The 18,457-nt window shown below is 39.7% G+C and overlaps 2 protein-coding genes across 3 annotated transcripts; both read left to right on the forward strand.

Moving 5' to 3' along the window:
• Window positions 1-2,307: 2,307 nt before the first annotated feature.
• Window positions 2,308-13,651, forward strand: LOC122406802 (uncharacterized). Its single transcript, XM_043412525.1, has 3 exons — window positions 2,308-3,103; window positions 9,292-9,470; window positions 10,321-13,651. The coding sequence occupies exons 1-3, from the start codon at window positions 3,017-3,019 to the stop codon at window positions 10,448-10,450; spliced, it is 396 nt and encodes a 131-aa protein (XP_043268460.1). The 5' UTR covers window positions 2,308-3,016; the 3' UTR covers window positions 10,451-13,651.
• Window positions 13,652-14,471: 820 nt separating this feature from the next.
• Window positions 14,472-18,426, forward strand: Eno (enolase). Of its 2 annotated transcripts, none has more exons than XM_043412831.1 (7): window positions 14,472-14,609; window positions 15,187-15,273; window positions 15,543-15,716; window positions 16,173-16,330; window positions 16,489-16,789; window positions 16,889-17,175; window positions 17,597-18,426. In XM_043412831.1, exons 2-7 carry the CDS (start codon window positions 15,211-15,213, stop codon window positions 17,916-17,918), a joined length of 1,305 nt encoding a protein of 434 aa, XP_043268766.1. In that variant the 5' UTR covers window positions 14,472-14,609; window positions 15,187-15,210; the 3' UTR covers window positions 17,919-18,426. The 2 variants fall into 2 exon arrangements, with proteins under 2 accessions (XP_043268766.1, XP_043268765.1); XM_043412830.1 differs by lacking the exon at window positions 14,472-14,609 and adding an exon at window positions 14,757-14,834.
• The last annotated feature ends 31 nt before the right edge of the window (window positions 18,427-18,457 follow it).

Consider the following 18,457-nt stretch of genomic DNA (forward strand, 5'->3'; position numbering starts at 1 on the left):
AATATATCGAACGAATAATCTTTCTGTCTTGTAAATATGTTGTTTCTCCGTCGTTATTTTCTTCTCTCTTATTTTTTCTCGCATGCGTTCGATCATCGTCATCTGGAAAAGAAAATCATTCTTCTCGCACCGCGTGTGCGTTGCTCGACGTACAAGCCTGCGAATATGCAAAAGCTCGTGTAACGCTTTGTTTTCTGTACAGGAGATGAAGAAAAAATGCTTTGGGAATCGAAGCATTGGACTTATTATTTTTACTGGTTCTGTGTCCCCCCCAATTTTCATGCTTTTATAAAATTATTTAACTCCAAGTATATTCCAAGTCTCGTTCCCGTAGCGCAGGTTGGCCCAGATAAAAACTCAATCTCCTATCTTCCGAAGATAAGTTGGCGACCTCGCAAAGCGTCTCACAAACGAGGATCGCTCGGGTAATTCGATTGAAAATGTCTCTTTCGTTTTTGGTGCAAAAGTAGAACGAGACAGCCGTAAAAATGTTTTTACTAAATTCACCGCTTTCGCGTAAACGATTCCACCTCACAAAGAAGTTTTGTTTTATGAAACTGATGAAAATTCACGACAGCCAAGACTCTTCGAGACTCAAACCGTGCTGGCCCGATCGATCGACCGTTCATATCATTTATGTTTCCAATTGCTAGATTCCAAAAGATAAATGTGAATTAGAATTTTATAGCAACATTTGTTTCAATGATCAACTGCGACGTTTCAAAGATTTTCGATACACCAACCAACATTGACTCCGCTTCGATAGAGTTTTTATATACGAAACGTCGCCGAATAAAATAAACTTTAAATTCAGACTCCCCCCAATATATTTACCAGTCCACTATTACGAAATGCTCTTCCTTATCGCTATTCGATCATTATCAAGGTCACGGCGAGGAATAATTCTCATTTAAATATCGTTCAACCTCCGTATCAAGTTCGTCAGCACACACGAAGTTTAGTCTAGTCGTAAATCCGCATTTTCGCAGTTGGCACCGATTGGTCTATGAATCGAAAAAATGAACATTGGCACGGACAGGAGCACATTTCACAGGATGGACCAGTTTTCTGTTTCCTAATCTTTCAACAATTTTTCCAAATATTCCTGCGAAGTCTGTGAAATTTACGAGGTTTCGTGACTTCTCGAGAGCACGCTTTCGCGCGTTGTTTTCTCTCGATTTTTCAAACTCGTGGAAATTTACCAATCCCGAGCTCTATCCTTCGATTTTTGTATCCGCATCAGACGTTTACATCAAATTTGTCGTCCGAGCTCGGCCGAATTATCAGCGGAGCTCCGAGTTCAGGGTCGTAGGCCTCTGAGCAGAGTTCAAAATGTGTTTTCCGTTACACCTGTGAGTAAATATGCCCCACGGAGGAAAGGGCTTCGCGCGGTCACTAGAGTGTTCAACATTTTCGGGCTTCTCGAACGATTCTGCGAGCAAATAATCGAGATATGAGAACGAGCTGAGCCATTTGCCAAGTTTTTGCAGCAGCCCGGAAATCCCAGGGAGGAATCACGAGAGAGAGCAGGGAAATTTCCAGAAGCTCCGAAGATCGAATAACACAGTTGCTGAGAAAAGCCGGACGCCGTTTGCACCGTTTTTCGGGAGACTTTTCCGCTGGGAGTGCAAAAGATCGGAGACTTAAACCCTTCAGAATGAAACTAAAAAGAAAATATTTTCAAGCGTTTAACTCATTCGCTGAAAATAGAGGCAACGTTGCGACAAAAAACTGAAGCCTCAACCGGAAAAACGAGAAGCGATCGCGTTGGGTCACTCTTCCGAATAGAATGACCGAGATTTTCGAATTTCGATGATGCAACCTCACTTCAGAGTTGCAAGTGCACAGCCGAGTTGAATGAAGTACGAGCGAAGTAGTGCGCAAGAAGTTTAGGCAAAAGGAAAGAAAAAAAGTGGAGGATTTCGTAATGATGAAAAGCCCTCATCCGTCAACTTCTTATTCTCGGAATATCGCCTCATGGGAAAAGAAGACAAACTGTAAGAGGGAGAGAGGGAGAAGGGAGACGAATGGAAAGAAAAATGAAAGAATGACCACCGCCACCGCCACCACCACCACCACCACCACCGCCACCACCACAACGAAAAGCATCGATAAACCAACCACCTCCTTTCAAAAGTCGCATTTCAACCCTCCCCACCATCGTCCGCCGAACCGTTTCTCAAATCACAATTTAAGTTCGACTTTATTACTTATTATTATAACTTCTAGCTTAGTCTTATGCCCCCACCATCGAGGCTAGCCTGCCACCGGCTAGCCCACAGCCTATATAAACCCACGACGCCTCGAAAGCGTCCTCACTCTATACGCGAAGACAGTCTATGTTTAAAGTCTCTGGACCGGTACAACTTTATATATACACACGTATAAATATATATATAAATAAATATACGTACGTGTGTCTGTGGTATATAATTACGCGTGAATGTACATCTGACAGAGAAATATATCAACGAGGACGAAACGACACTGACAAATATCTGTATACATATCTATATGTATGTGTATTGATATAAAACTAATTTCGCGTCTGTCCACTCGGTGCGGCAGTTCTAATTGACAATCGTTGAGAGACTGATCGTTCATCGCCGGTTACATTTTCCGCTGCTTTATAATTCATCGAAGAATAAAAAAAAGAGAGAGAGAGAGAGAGAGAGAGAGACGAGCAACGCTTTTTTTCATTCCTTCATTCTGGTCTGGTTTAAGAACGAAAAAAAAGATACTTTCGTTGACCACGTTTTTTCTTGTGCGCGTGATAACCAGAACGAATCGAACGTCCAATTTTGCATAAGGAATCATAACGACATTTACTCTTGTTACGAGAAGATCGAAGACATTGAATCCGGACGAAATCTTCTCGTGTGAAACGTGAATCTAAGGGTGCGGTATTTCCGATTTCACTCGACGCTGAAACTCGATATTCAAGAGGAGAAAAGCGAAAAATCTTGAAAATATTTTTAATAAATAAGCAGTGACAAAAGAGAGAAGAATATTGAAAATGGCACATCTAAGGCTGCTCGCTGTCCTCATCGTCGCCGTCGTCTCGTACGTGGCGCTCATCGACACCGCGGCAGTGCGTTCCGAAGTAAGTTTTTCCTCATTATTTTTCATATTTTTTGCACTCCTTTCTCTCAGAGGAATTTTACAAGCTTTCTCAAAGCGTTACAAATATCATTTGAAATCGCGTTTATCGCTAGTTTCTTAACGGAAGGAACTTCACTCGGCATCGATCTCGTACGCAACTATATTCTCAAAATTACTTTCCAAATCCACCTTCCGAATTCGTCCACAATTAACTTATCCAACGGTTTTGTTCTCGATCATTCAGACTCTCTCAGAGCTGTAAATTCTCTCCTGTTTCTCGATACGATCAACAAAACCACCTTCGTTTCAACCTTTTTTTTCATAACCCTCAAACCGAACTTCTCTCTACTCGTTTTTCTACTTCTCATCAACTAAATCCTCACGGATGACCTTCGAAACGTAAGAAACATTGTCAAATATGGGATCGAGGAGGCGATGACGAGACATGCGCTATTGACCCTTGCTATGCGATCGCAATAACTTTATGACCACGTGCGTGCGCGTTCCATGTATGCGTTTATCTCTTTTTCTCAGTTCTGTGTTGAGGTCCTGTGATGGTAAACGATCGTTGGAGAGCTCATGTATTATCCCAATTTGCAGAAACTTCCGAAAGCCCAAAACCGAATTTTGCGACGAAATTTGGCCCAGACCTTCTATTTAACAATACAAGAGTCCCCTTAAAAGGATTTTTGGCGACTTGCAATATTTACCGAGATATTAAATGTTGAACTTGCTTTTTAAACTCGAGCGAGTATATCTATATAGTTCGTCTCGCTCGGCCAGTATCTCCACTCTGTTAGTCGCCAATTTTTACACTATGACTCGGGAGTTGGAGTTTGAATTTTATAGAGTTCAATCTTTAAAATTATGGCATCGTTCAAACCACGTATCTTCTGGAATTTGAAGGAAAAAAATTCCAACATTTCCATATCAATGAAAATTCGATGGAATAATAAGAAACTTCAGTCACATATCAGAAGACCTAACGGTTTAACATTTGAATAAATCTTTTATTTTTTAAATCATTTTGATAACAAGGATCAAGAGATTGCTGGAAGAGGAGTGGTGGCAAGCAAAGAGTGGGGGTAGCAACACGTGAGTTGTGGGGGTAAACTGAAGTGCCTGCTGTGAAAGCAGCAATAGCGCGTGGCAAGAGATATATGTATAGGTATATCAGAGCGTGTTTCAATTATTCAGAAAAAATTCAATATTTTGAAAAATATTGCGAATCGCCGAAAATCCTTTTAAGGAGACTCTTGTATTGCTAAATAGAAGGCGTATGCCAAATTTCATCGCAAAACTCGGGTTTGGGCTTTTGGAAGTTTATACAATTTGTGGAAACGAGACATTTCAAGATGAGAGCAGCAGCAAAAATCATATGTCCGGGAAGTTTTATGGCTAAGATCGATTTACAAGATGACTTACTTGATTCCAGTTAATAAATAGAGTAGGAGATACTTGAGATTTTTATTCAGGGATCAACTTTACCAATTTACATGTTTGCCCTTCGGTTTGGCGACAGCACCGCGTGAATTTACAAAGATTTTGAAACCAGTGATTCCTTGTTTGAGATCCAGAGGCTTTACATCCGTGATTTACTTGGATGATTTGCTATGTGTAGAGGGTACTCTGGAAAGATGTCAAGAGAACGTGTACGAGTCACGAAGGTTATTAGAATCCTTAGGTTTCTTAGTAAACGAGAGGAAAAGCAAATTAATACAAGGTACGAGGTTTCTGGGATTTGTCACAGATTCAGAGAGATTCTCATTAGAGCTGCCGGAGGAAGGAAAAAACAAGCTGTGTAATATGGTTTAAAAATTCAAATAAATCCGAGAGTGTAAGATAAGAGATTTTTCCAAGTTTATAGGTAATTTCGTGGCGTCCTGTTTAGCTGTAGAGTACGGATGGTTGTACACGAAGATCATGGGAAAGGGAGAGGATCGAGTCCCCATTGTCGAACAATGGAAACTATAACGCAAAAATGTTGATCTCACAGTGCGTTAAATCAGATCTATCTTGGTGGGAAAGTTCTAAACGAATAAAGACAGGAAATTTTGAGACAACTGTATTCACAGATGCATCAGATTCAGGTTGGGAGCAGTGAGAGGAAGCGAGAAGGCGTTTGGTCAGGGACGCAAACTAAGTGGCACATAAACTTCAAGGAATTATTTTCAATCAAACTAGCTTTGCAGAAATTAGCCAAAAAATGTGTAGATTGCCAGATTCTTTTGCGTATAGACAACACTACAGGAATTGCTTACGTGAATAAAATGGGAGGGACGAGATCCCCGAAATACAGTGCGCTCGCGAGGGAGATTTGGTAATGGGCCGAAAAAAGGAATATTTTTTGCATCCGTCAGCAAAAAATGTAGAGGCAGATCAACTATCGCGAATCAAGAACGCAGATACGAAATGGGAATAAGCAAATTAGGTTTTTTCAAGATTAAATGCTCGTTGGGCAAACCAGAAATGATCTTTTTGCCGCAAACGTTAATGCGATATTTTGCTCCTGGTTTCCAGAAACAAGTGCCATGGCAATCGATGCCTTCGCCATAAGCTGGTCTGATCACGACGCTGAAGTTTGCAACGTTGGAGTCCCACGAAATGAAGGAAAAAAAACACTTGTAATTCACCAATTTTTTTTTTCACGAAGCATCGGTGTTGGTTGGAAAACAACGAATTGCAAATTCGGCAGGGAAGAAAATTGGAGAATTATTCGAATTATTGGAGAGTTTTTTTACATCATTTCGTTGGACTCCAACGTTGCGAACTTCAGCATTATGTCTGATCTCGAATTCTATGCGTTCCCCCCATTTTCCTTAATCGTGCGGGCACTCACAAAAATAAGAATTGGCCAAATCAGCCCTGGTATCCGATTTTCATGAAGATTGCTACGGAGACACCCTTGGAATTCGAACCGGATGATAACTTATTATTGTGCCCGTACTGACGAACATCCGAGAGCGCGAGACTTGACATTGTGGCAGCGAGGGCCTCCGCGCGGCATTCTTAAAAAGGCGGGTCCCGTCAGAAGCGATGGATATAATTCCGTCATCGGTAATTCCATCGACAGCTAGACAGTACAAGACGGCCTTGAAGAAATGGAAAACTTTTTGCGAGGACAAAAAATTCGATTTTCTTAGATCACAAGTGGATACGCTATTAAGTTTCTTAACTTTCCATTTCGAAAAAGGCGCGTCTTATAGTACAACTTTGAGATCTGCCATTTCTTTAATATCAGATGGAAAGATCGGAGGAGACTCGATAATTAGAAGATTTCTAAGAGCCGTATTTAAATTACGGCCTTGCTTACCCAAACATTCGTCAACTTGGGATGTCGCGACTGTTTTAGATCATCTGGCATCTTTGCACCCGGCTGAAAGTTTATCTTTAGAAATCCTTCCTAAAAAGACAGTTATGTTAGTAGCTTTGAGTACAACCAGCAGGGGGCGTAAACAATCGCGAATATAGACATTAGAAACATAAGAAAATGTGAAGATGGATTAGAAATACCAATAACAAGTTTACTAAAAACATCGGGGCCGGGGAAAAAACAACCCGTACTAAAGATTCCGCAAGGTTTAGCCAGAGAGTAGATTTATGTGCAGCCACGTACGTGGAGAAATATTTGGAAAGAACAGCAACTTACAGGGCCAACCGGAATAATCTCTTCTTAGCTAAATAGGATGGATTAAAAATGTGATGAAATTTTTTCGGCCCACTCCACACGACGTGCGGTGACATCAACGACGTTCCTGAAGGGACTCTGCCTTGATACTATGAGAAAGAGGGCAGGGTGGTCTGACAGATCTCTAATGTTCCCAAGGGTTTTCCAACACAGCCAATAGGTGATAAGAATTCAAGTTTCGCAAACAACGTTTTCGACTCTATCTAGTCGCGTGGACGTGCATAGGAGACAAGTTGGTTTTTCGTTTCTGTTCCATTATTCTGTTTATTTTTCTTTTTTGTTTTTTGTTCGACGAATCTCTTTGAAAACAAGGCATCTAGTGGACTCGGGGGTAATTACATTGTAATCTTTTCGACGGGTTAATAAACATCGTGCTGATTTTGAAAAATATTTTGGTAAACATATCGAATCGTAGAATCATATATTCTTCAACTTTGTGTACAGGATAAATCGTGTTGACTAAAAGCTGAAATGTAATGAGACGTAAAATAATGCGTTTAATATTTATGCTGGCCCGATCTCTTGTTTTTCTACGTAGCTCAACTTGTTTTCGTCGTCGTCGTCGCTCGCCCCTCTGTTTTTTCATTCATGTACCTCGGGACATAGCTTTTCGTCGAGAAACTTCCTGGATCGACTTTCCATATTTATTGACGCATGAGAGCAAAAACCAATCTATTTACCACAGACGTTTTATCTCGTGAAAAATTTTCGGTTTTTCTACCTTTTTTCCATACCTTCACAGCGATAAATTCGAAGCTATATCTTCAGGCTCGATTCCAAATTCTGTTATTTCAAAATTCTGCTTCAATCGTGTTTCAATGGAATGGAAAAAGCATCGAAAATAGGCAAATTTTTCCCGTCGTTTTTCTCATCCGGAGCACTCGACCTTCGCACCAACGAAAAACTCAATCGGACACAATAATAATCGCAGCGAAAACAACGCGACGAACGAGTTCGCGATATGAAATTGACATTTTCTTCAATTTCAATTCAAAATTCAATTCAATTCGCAACAAAATTCAATTTAAAAAATAAGTTCAAATGATTTTTAAAGAATTTAACGAATTTCCAATAATAATTGAACGAAAAGTTATAAAAGTCTACAAAACAAATCAAAAGTATGAAAAATCTATTGAAAATAGAGATTGCGAAAAGCCCAAAGAATGTTGAACAATAAATAGAAGAAAAATCAAATTCCTCCATCCCCGAAAACCTGAACTGAAAACCATTCGTTGATTTTTTTTCTCCCCTAAATAATAACCAGATCCAAATGAGTCATGTTCTTACGTGAGATCGCAAGATCCCGATACGTCTCGAGCGCTAAGACACACGAAGGCATTATTCACATGTATGTATGACGATACAAAACGTGTTGAACAATTACCCGGGCATGCGGGCGGTGCAAACCAGATATATGCGGTCAATAGTGCATATAATGTATGCGTATATGCACCAGCAGTGAATGTGCAGCAGTTATGCGATACTTCGCTGTACAAAGTTTTCATTCATAAACCCGAGTCACCAGTCGCATGCCGCTGCTCTTGCCACACGGAGTACGAACCAGAGTTGTCGGTTCACGCACGCACATGAGACCTTCCAGATGAAAAGGACTGGCCGGGGATCGTGATCGATCGGGTGGGTTTTTTTTATAATGATTTTTTGGGGTCTTTTTTAACAAACACGAATAAACATTCGATCCGAACTGACCTTTTGGTCACGCCTTAATTTCGTTGGTTTACTCATCGATTCTTTTTTATGATACGATTTTTGGGTAAACTATGAAATTTTATTGAGCTCCGGGAACGTTTGAATGACTCTGTCAAAGCGAATGACTTATTGGACGTACAACAGCTCGTACATCGAGGCGGCTGTTACTCTCCAACTGCTTAGCTCACTCTCCCGAAGAGCTTACGCCGCTCTTGCCGCATATACACAACCGAATGTATGTTTTTTTATTAACACGGTTTAACGCGCGTGGCAGCAGCTCCATAATCGAATTAGATTCGATTGAGCAGAGTTGCACCTGATCGAGGGGGAGATCATTCGACGGAATAATCAATGATTTATTTGCAAGGGGAAATGAGGAGAATGAAATCGAAAGGAATTAAAGAAAAAGCGTATTTCAACGGAGCGATGTTTAGCTGAAATAACGTCACTCGCGGGCTTTTCGAAACGATAAGGATATCGGAGCCGAGTACTTTGTCAGTCTCACTATGCGCGATACACTTGTTGAATCTTTTCGACGAGAAGTAGGGAAGGCAAAAATGAGGGGAGAAAGAACTTTGACCGAGTGAGAATGACTCGGAGCCTCCGTTCGGAATGCTAATAACAATAAAAACATCGTCCACGGATGGAACAGAATTCTCGTAGAGTTTCGCCCGTGTTTTTCAAAATGGCGAATTAAAACTCGACTAAGTGGTTTTAAAAGTCTCGTTCGATTGTTGCTCGACATGCATAAATCGATGACTAATTGTCGGCTAATTCGAAGTTTTTTCTCGCAGGAATTTTCGGAACAATTGCAACGCATGGCGTTCGACGTTGGGGCGGACAATTTGAGGACCCAACGTGCCATCGAGACCGGGGAAGAAGAACTTTCTCGACGTTACTGCATCAATACACCATGCGGTTGGGCAGTTTACGCTCCGTACACGCGCACGGTCCGATACTTCATGCAAAATACGTGAGTGTTCATTTTTTTTCGTAGTTAGCGTAATCTATCATTTTCAGCTCGGCCAAAAACGTGAGTTTTTGGATAAAAACACTGCTCGATCGTAACTTTTAAAAAATCGCTCAAAGTCGCGACTCTTGAGGGGATCTGAAATTTTTCATCGTTTATCATCGACTTATCAAAACTTGCAAAGTAAAAAAAGTCCAACGAAACTGCTCCCGATGAGGACGATTATCTCTTCACGCCACTTTTGACGTATCAACTGTTTGAGCCAATGGCGGATGTCCTTATCAGAAAATACGCAGAAATCAGTATCGAGGAAAGAGCATGAATGAACTTGCGGGCTCGTGGTGTCGTGAATACTGTGAATTTTATCATTTACGAGCTCATTCACAAGCTTTCGAGCGAAGAATAAAAACGACATTTATTGAATCTTTGCTGCTCGGGGCATATCGCACGAGTCGCGTACGAGAGCGCATGATCGATTTGCGGAGCATCGTTATTTTCGCTCGAATAATATATCGGGGCTTATGTAAATAGAATGAAATGAAAGAAGATTAAAAAACGGGGGTTTACAGCAAGCTCATTCTCGGCGTGAATCGTCGTTGGTTTGTTTTGCGCTAAAGAGCGCGTGCCATGTCGAACGAGATAGCGATTTGCTCTGGTGGGGAAGAACGAGTAAGAATCAAAGGAATAAATGAAAAATTGAGCAAGATCAAAGTGCTCGAGTCGTTTGTTAAATATCTGACGTTATCGATGGGGAAGAATCGATTGAGAAATCGAACTCGATTGTACCATCGTTTTCAAACGTTTCCACATGTGTTTCATTATTTGTTTTTGTTTTTGTTTTTTTTTTTTATAGTTGCGAGTGTCCCGACGAAACGTTCGAATGTGTCCGGGCCGACGACGATCTATCGGTGAGCGCGTACGTGTACCGCTGTCGTCAGAACACTACAGCCGCTGACATCAAATCACCGGATTACGCCAATTAATATGCGGTTTTACATTACATTTCTTTTTTCTCTCGCATTATTTTACATGCATAAGTATATATTTAGACATTTGGCTAGAAGACTTTCACAATATCGAGGTTAAGTGGGTATAGATGATGCGCGTATGAGCGAGTGAAAATGCGTGCCGTAATAATTCATAATCAAGGGATATCATTTGTCAGAACCGTATTAATTGGTGTGAAGGACAGCGAGCGAAGAGAGCACGTTCTGCAAACAGCAACAGAGATTAAACAAAACCAAGAAAAGGGGAGAAAAAGCACGTGAAACCTTGCCTCCCATTAGATAAAAACGATCCAATCCATAATGATTGAGACGACTGTAAAGAGGATTTTAATCTAATGCGGTTTGAGTCGAGAGAACAAAGATCCGGTTTGAAAATGTGCTTTTTTCTCTTAACTCGCCAGGACTAAAGTTCGTTCAGCCCGACAACTAACTCATCGGATCCTCACAATAACGCAATGAAGAATTCGAACATCAATCATTTCACCTTTCATCGAAATCTTATTCCCTTTGCTCCTTTGACTTTGAAAGGACTTTGAAAGCAAATTTAAAAAACAAATATTTCATTTAATTGAGTACATTTACTCTCTCTCTCTCTCTTTCTCTCTCTCTCTCTGCCCCCCTCGTTCTCCGGCGTTAAACGCACCGTTTGAGTGACGCAACGAGACCCGAAATTGACGAAACGTGTGTGCTGCTCAAGTCGGCCCTATGACGGAGCATTGTGTCACGTGCGTCTGGCCAGTCGGAGATGTCTCTTTTCATGCTCCCGTTGTTATGCATGTACAGATATATGTGTACGTGTTTGTGTGTATAAACGAGTGTTATACAGCACGCATGACTCCATCGCATTGAACGAGGACCAACCTGGTCTACGTGCAATCCAGTGCTACGTTAATGGCGAACGTATTATTCGTTTTTCCAATTTTAAAATAACTCAAAGACTCGCATCAAATTTTTCAATGATTTCCATCCCTTTTTTTGTCCAATTTCGCTCTTTGGGAAGAATGTTCGAGCGCGATGCGATTGAGTGGACGTGAATTCTTCGAGTCTGAAAGTATGAAAAAAACGTTGTAAATTCGCAATTAATTGAAGAGAAATCCGTCAAGCTGGTGGAACGTAAATTTTTAGAGTCTGAAAGTATGAAACAAGGTTGTTCGAGATCCACAATTAATTGGAGAAAAAATCTGTCGAGTTGGCGAAACATTTTCAACGTTAATCTCAAAAACGTTTCACTTTCTCGCTGTCCTATCTCATGGTCTGCAGATTATAGAGAGAAAGAGGAGAGAGAGAGAGAGAGAGAGAGAGAGAGAGAGAGAGAGAGAAAACAAATATTTCAGAAAGCGGGAAAATTCACGAAATGAGAAATAGATTTAAGCGAAATATCGCATGCCCGAGAATGTGGCCGAATAATACGAATACGTGTTTAGTATTTAAGTAGAACTTAATTATCGGTATTAATTGCTCACGTACATAAACAAAAAATAAGGAATAAATCAGCTGCGCGTTTGACTCACCGCTCGATCAATAAAAAACGTTGAAATGGCAGGATTCATTGACTGGTATTAATTTGTTCAAAGGACAAAGAAAATAATGCAGATTTCATCGTTTGTAGAAACGCGCAGTCGAACTCAACTGACTCGATCATTACCAGCATTCCCACGCGTAACGTAAATTTTTTCAGTTGCACTTTGCGCCCTCCCCCGCCTTTCCCTTAATTTTCACAACTCAAAAACGTTCACTGTTATTTACCAGACTTCGAGATCCTTTTGACAGCAATTCTCGTTCACTTTCCAATTCGCACCGCTTCCGAAATTCCCACAACGAGGAAGACCAAAAACTTCAATCCTTTTGTCCCGAAGCTTTTGCAGGCCCCACCGTCTGCGTTTTCCAGTCTTATATTCTTCAATCCTTTCCCACGCTGCGCATGAATCCACGACGAATGTACTTAAAGTAGGAAGAAAAGTCACCAGTATACGTCTCCGTATGTTTATTTCGCGTTGTTTTTTTTGTAGCATAAAACATTTATTTATGACGAGGGAAAAATGGTTAATGTCGTTAATCTTTACTTAATTAATGCATTGTACAAAATTCTGTATGGAATTTTTCGAGGCATATCTCTCCGTAGATTGAAGACTCTATTATATACTCGAACGTGACGGAGTTATCGAATATTTGACTTTCATTTTTTAGTACTTTACGTTTTAAAAAACCTATCAAAGTAAGCGAAACACGAGATTAATTCCTAAACCGTCTTACGACGCTTCATTTTTTCTTTACTATTTCCGTTTCGAAAACAAACGATTAAACAAATCACTAAGTATTGTTATATTCACTTTGAACCAACGTCGATGTGACGTTTGTTAAATAATAAAGAAACAACAATTGAAGAAGCTAAACAAGGCCGTCATTTTTGTCCCGTCCGGGATGTTTTTATTTTTACCGAATATATATGATGACGAAACAGACGACAGAGCCGTCAATGTACATGTCCCGAGACTCTACCGAGTCTCCTGATCAAAACAATAAAATTAAAAGTCGAAAACAAAAAAAATAAAGAATATGATAAACGCTTGTGGAAAAACGCGACAATGTGAAAGAACATTGCGCATATACTCCGTCATCCGTTTCAAAATGATACCTGAATATGTAATAAAAAAAAAAATAAATAAATAAAAAATAAAAAAAAATCGAAAAGACGTTGAAATGGGAAGGGACGATTCAATGAGACAAACAAGTGTAGTTATTACTTGTTAGCGTCATATCGATTCAACGTATATAATAGAGTACCATTATTATATAAATTATACAAAACATGTAATTATTATTATTAATTTTATTATTACTATTTATACTTTCATTGTTATTACTATTAGGGTAATTTTAATAATGGTAACTCAAACAATTGTTCGAATTTCTCAAGTTATTATAATAATAATTATTATTATTATTAATAATGTTATATAAACTAACACCGACAATGATGAAAACATTGGGAAAAAAAATTCGTAAAGCGATGCTCGATATTTCAATAGCATATATAGCAGTACAGGTTTTAGTTCAATGTATTTTTACGCAGTATTTCACTTAATATTATGTAATATATGAAAAAAAAAAACAAATAAATTATCTACTTATTGAATCGAGGATGCAGCGAAAATGAAAATAAATTTGAGAAAATCACCAAGTTTTGTTTTTCTTTTGACACTCCCTCACCCACCCATTTCGGCATCGAGCTGCGTCATAATAACACCACACGCTTCAAATCTATTGTATTTGTTTGGTTATGGAAGTACACAAACAAACATGGTTCGAGAAAGTTGCGAAAAAAAAACAAACCGATAATCAGCCCCACAGGCAGTGTTGCGATTATATATGTGGGATTCATAAACACCAAAGATTTTGGAAAACAGATGCGTAACGCATAAGAAAATCCGTTATGGCTGCACACTCTGTGTTTAAAATGACTGATGAAACATGTTTGCGGATTCTATAGCGTAAACATATATTCTCAAACTGACCTCAGAACTTTACGTGTACTCGCTGATTTACCACTGTTTTCAATTGTAAATGGAAAAAGATTTTCGTTGTTTTTTCGTCACAGCTATAAAAACGCGCGGCAAGCGTTCGCACTAGTTCGCAGTTGTTATCGTGCAATGGTGGCAGCATTGTACGGGAGAAAAATACGTTCGGCAATGACACTGTTTTACCGACAATGATGGCAGCACCTCTTAGGAAGAATGACGCATGTGAAATTGAGAAAACAGTAAACCCCTTTACCAACGAAGATAATCAATTTTTGGGCATTTGCGGCGTTGCGAGCGCCGGAGATAAATAATACTACGAATTCCAAATGAATATTTATTGAAATTCATTCTTTCTTTAAATAGAAAAAAACAATCTTATCGGATTGTAAAAACTATTATTTTTATGAACCCATCAAGTAAAAATCCACTCTGGGCACAATGAAAATCAGTCGCGATACGGTAAATTCATGTTCAAGGTCATGAGATGGCTGAGATCGATCCGAAACTCGCGCGAGCGTTGAAAGAGCCGCGCGAGGGCCTGGAGGTCACACGTAGGTCATCATTTCACAGTCTACGTTGAACGTTCGTGCTTGACTGCCACGGATTATCACTAGGTAAGATAATCTTTGCCAATATTTCATGGAGACTCAATAATCATTACACTTTTCAATCGCTATAATTGTTTCTAATATCATTATGCATTTTTGTGAATATCGATCGCTATTCACGACGCTTTACGTCATTTTCTCGTCACACTGAGACGGTATTTTCCAGATATGCTCTCGTTACGTGTTCGAGGGAGTATCCTGTTGAAAAATTTCGCTTTAAGGTCTCAAACGGTGGTGTACCCATTTGTTTTCCAATCCGCGATCGATTTTTGTTTTGGACAATTGTCTCTATTCTCGATATAAATGAAAAAATTGATATTCTTTTTTTTTCTTGATAACGCAACGGGAGTACTCGTGACCTTGCCAAGGTCAAACTGTCAATAGTGCTAAAACTTTTCGGTTTAATATCAACCATTTGGTTTGTTTCCAAAAAGCCGGTATCGTACAACCGGTACATTTTTCCGAGGGTTTTGTAAATTTTATTTATAGATCCAATAGTTATATAAGTTCGGTTCGTTTCTGGTAGAAATTTCGTTAAAAGGGCTCGGCTACCCTTCATGATACATGTACGTTTGTGTTACAGGTAACTAACCTCAAAATAAACACCATGCCCATCAAGAGCATCAAGGCCAGACAAATCTACGACTCCCGTGGTAATCCCACGGTTGAGGTGAGTGACATGAAGTTTTAATTGTTTTGCATAATTTCTCTGTGAGATTTTTAACGGTTTTTCTATCATTTCTGATTCTTTTAACGGTAAAAACAGTGTTCGCTATATCAGTAAAATAAAAGCATTTATTTTTCTTGTAAAAATAGAAAAAACAAGAATTACCATAAACTATCAAGTTCTGTTGCATTTTTAGTAAAAGTGGGTTATTCTTGTTTGGAAACCAATATTGCAACTAATCGGGGATACTCTTGCATCATTTTTACGAACAGGTCGATCTCGTGACCGAAAATGGATTGTTCCGCGCTGCTGTGCCATCTGGCGCATCCACTGGAGTTCACGAGGCTTTGGAGCTTCGTGACAATGACAAATCCAAATACCATGGAAAGTCCGTCTTCAAGGCTGTTGATAACATCAATAACATCATTGTTCCTGAACTCTTGAAGGTACTGGATACGTAAACTCCGCTTGAGGTCACTCGTCGTCCTCAATGTGCATATTTGCATTTGCATGTTTGATTTTATATCTTTACAGTTATTATTTTTTGCGACTTGTTGTTGGTACTACCGCTTTCAAATCATTTGTACCGAATAAGGAAAATTGTTGCATATTTTGGCTGAAAAATTTTGGAATTGCTCAACTTTATACAAAACTTTCTAAATATATAACTATGATCGTGTTTCCGTCATTAGGTAATGAACAAAGTTTAGAGAATTTGGTTAATTAACCAAAATTTTGACATCAAAGCTACTGTGATTATACAATTTACAAATTTTTACTGAATTCGTGAAATTACGTTTTTGTAAAAATAATATTCCATTTTTATTTGAATTTTTTAATTTCATTGATACTTGTGATTTTCAGTTGCATAAAAATGTTCATAAAATCGTGTATCGTTACAGTCTGGTTTGGAGGCTACCCAACAGACAGACATTGACAATCTTCTCTTGAAGATCGATGGTACGCCAAACAAATCGAAGCTCGGAGCTAACGCGATTCTGGGAGTATCTCTCGCCGTATGCAAAGCCGGTGCTGCCAAAAAAGGAATTCCTCTCTACAAGTGAGCCTCGTTTTTTTTCGTTCTTGCACAATTCACGCGTCAATTCAATTGCAATTGCGTCATGCTGCTATAGTAGCGATTACATCAACTTTGCTAATACCTTTGAAGGGTGGGATGTGACAAAAAATATTATTTTTTTTTTTTATTTCGTTTACCAGATACATCGCCGAATTGGCTGGAAATCCGAACATCGTGCTCCCCGTGCCAGCTTTCAACGTGATCAACGGTGGCTCTCACGCCGGCAACAAACTCGCCATGCAGGAGTTCATGATTTTGCCTTTGGGTGCAGCCAACTTCACCGAAGCCATGAAAATGGGCAGTGAAGTATATCACTACTTGAAGGCTGGTATCAAGAAGAAGTTCGGCCTTGACGCCACCGCGGTCGGTGACGAAGGTGGCTTCGCTCCTAACATTCTTGAGAACAAGGAAGCCCTTAATCTCATCATAGATGCCATCAAGGTAAATTTCAGCGTATCACAAAAAAAGATGCCAACATACCATTACTGGAATAGAGTTGATGAATCCAACCCATTGACGATTCACTAAATTCATTTGCAGACCGCTGGATACGAGGGAAAAATAAAGATCGGTATGGACGTAGCAGCGTCTGAATTCCACAAAAACGGCAAGTACGATCTCGACTTCAAGAACGAGAAGTCCGATCCTGCTACGTATTTGGAGCCTGACGCGCTCAAGAATCTTTATCTCGAGTGGGTTAAGGATTATCCTATTGTTTCCATCGAGGATCCGTTCGACCAAGATGGCTGGGACTCGTGGACCTCGTTGACCGCGTCTACGCCAATTCAGATCGTCGGAGATGATCTTACTGTAACCAATCCTGTGAGGTAATTATGTCATTTTCCAATAACTTGATCCAAAATGAAGGACTTTCGAAGGTTCACTTCTAATTGAATCGACGACATAAATCGTGTTTTTCATTTTCTAGATATTGAAGGGCATGGTCAATTGAATTTGATATTTCATCAGAAACTCTATTTTTAAGGTGTCACGGCAAACCAAACATTGATTTTATGTTCACATGATTTAAATAATGAACTAATTTGATTTATCGTATCACAATTTGTTGATTTGTTCTCACAACCTTCAATTTCGATGCACTCGCTTACCAACTGTTAAAAATCTTTTAAAAAATTGAACAACTATGGATTTTCGGAATTTTTTTAATGATAAAAATCCAAATGACTTGTGATAGGAACGAGCAAGCACTGAAAAATTGAAAAATTAAAGCAATTCATGAAATTTTAGGATCCAAACTGCGATTGAAAAGAAGGCGTGCAACTGTCTTCTTCTGAAGGTGAACCAAATCGGAAGCGTAACCGAGTCGATAAACGCTCACAAGTTGGCGAAGAGCAACGGTTGGGGCACGATGGTGTCTCATAGATCGGGTGAAACCGAGGACACGTTCATCGCCGATCTCGTGGTCGGTTTGTCGACCGGACAGATAAAAACAGGAGCTCCTTGTCGTTCGGAACGTTTGGCCAAATACAACCAAATTCTTCGTATCGAGGAGGAACTTGGCGCAGCGGCAAAATACGCCGGTGAAAAATTCCGTAACCCAACCGCCTAAAAAGGGCGTTTGTTTTCCTGTGGGGGGTCAGTACGGTCGAAAAATAACTGCACGGTTATAAGACCACCAGAAAAGTGAACAGAATAAATAAAAGCATGATAATAACGAAACATAGTTAACGGCGACGCGTTCGAAGTTGTAACGAGCAAGCCACATTCACACCCTGTTTAAAGTTGACACCGAGAAATCGTGGAAGAGAAAAAGGTCTCGGTCGTTTCTGTCCCGAGCGCTGTTGTACGGACAATTTTGACGTTTCTCGCGCACATTTTTACTTTCCCTCCTCGAGCCACACATAGAAGCTCAGCGACTTTCCTTATGCCCTGCAAATATCGTACAAAAGATCCAGATTAACTTCACGGGTCGACAACTCCCGCGATAACAAAAAAGCGAGCGAAGCGTGAGTTGTTTTTTCTTTTCTTTCCAGAGTAGTTGAAACGAATATTAATATGATATTGTTGATGCATCGTCGAAGATTAATGGAACAATAAAAGAACGTACCTCAAAAGTACTCAGTCGTCACTATTTTTCCTTCGTTTCTT

The sequence above is a fragment of the Venturia canescens genome, chromosome 2 (genome assembly GCF_019457755.1).
Source record: "Venturia canescens isolate UGA chromosome 2, ASM1945775v1, whole genome shotgun sequence".
Classification (NCBI taxonomy): domain Eukaryota; kingdom Metazoa; phylum Arthropoda; class Insecta; order Hymenoptera; family Ichneumonidae; genus Venturia; species Venturia canescens.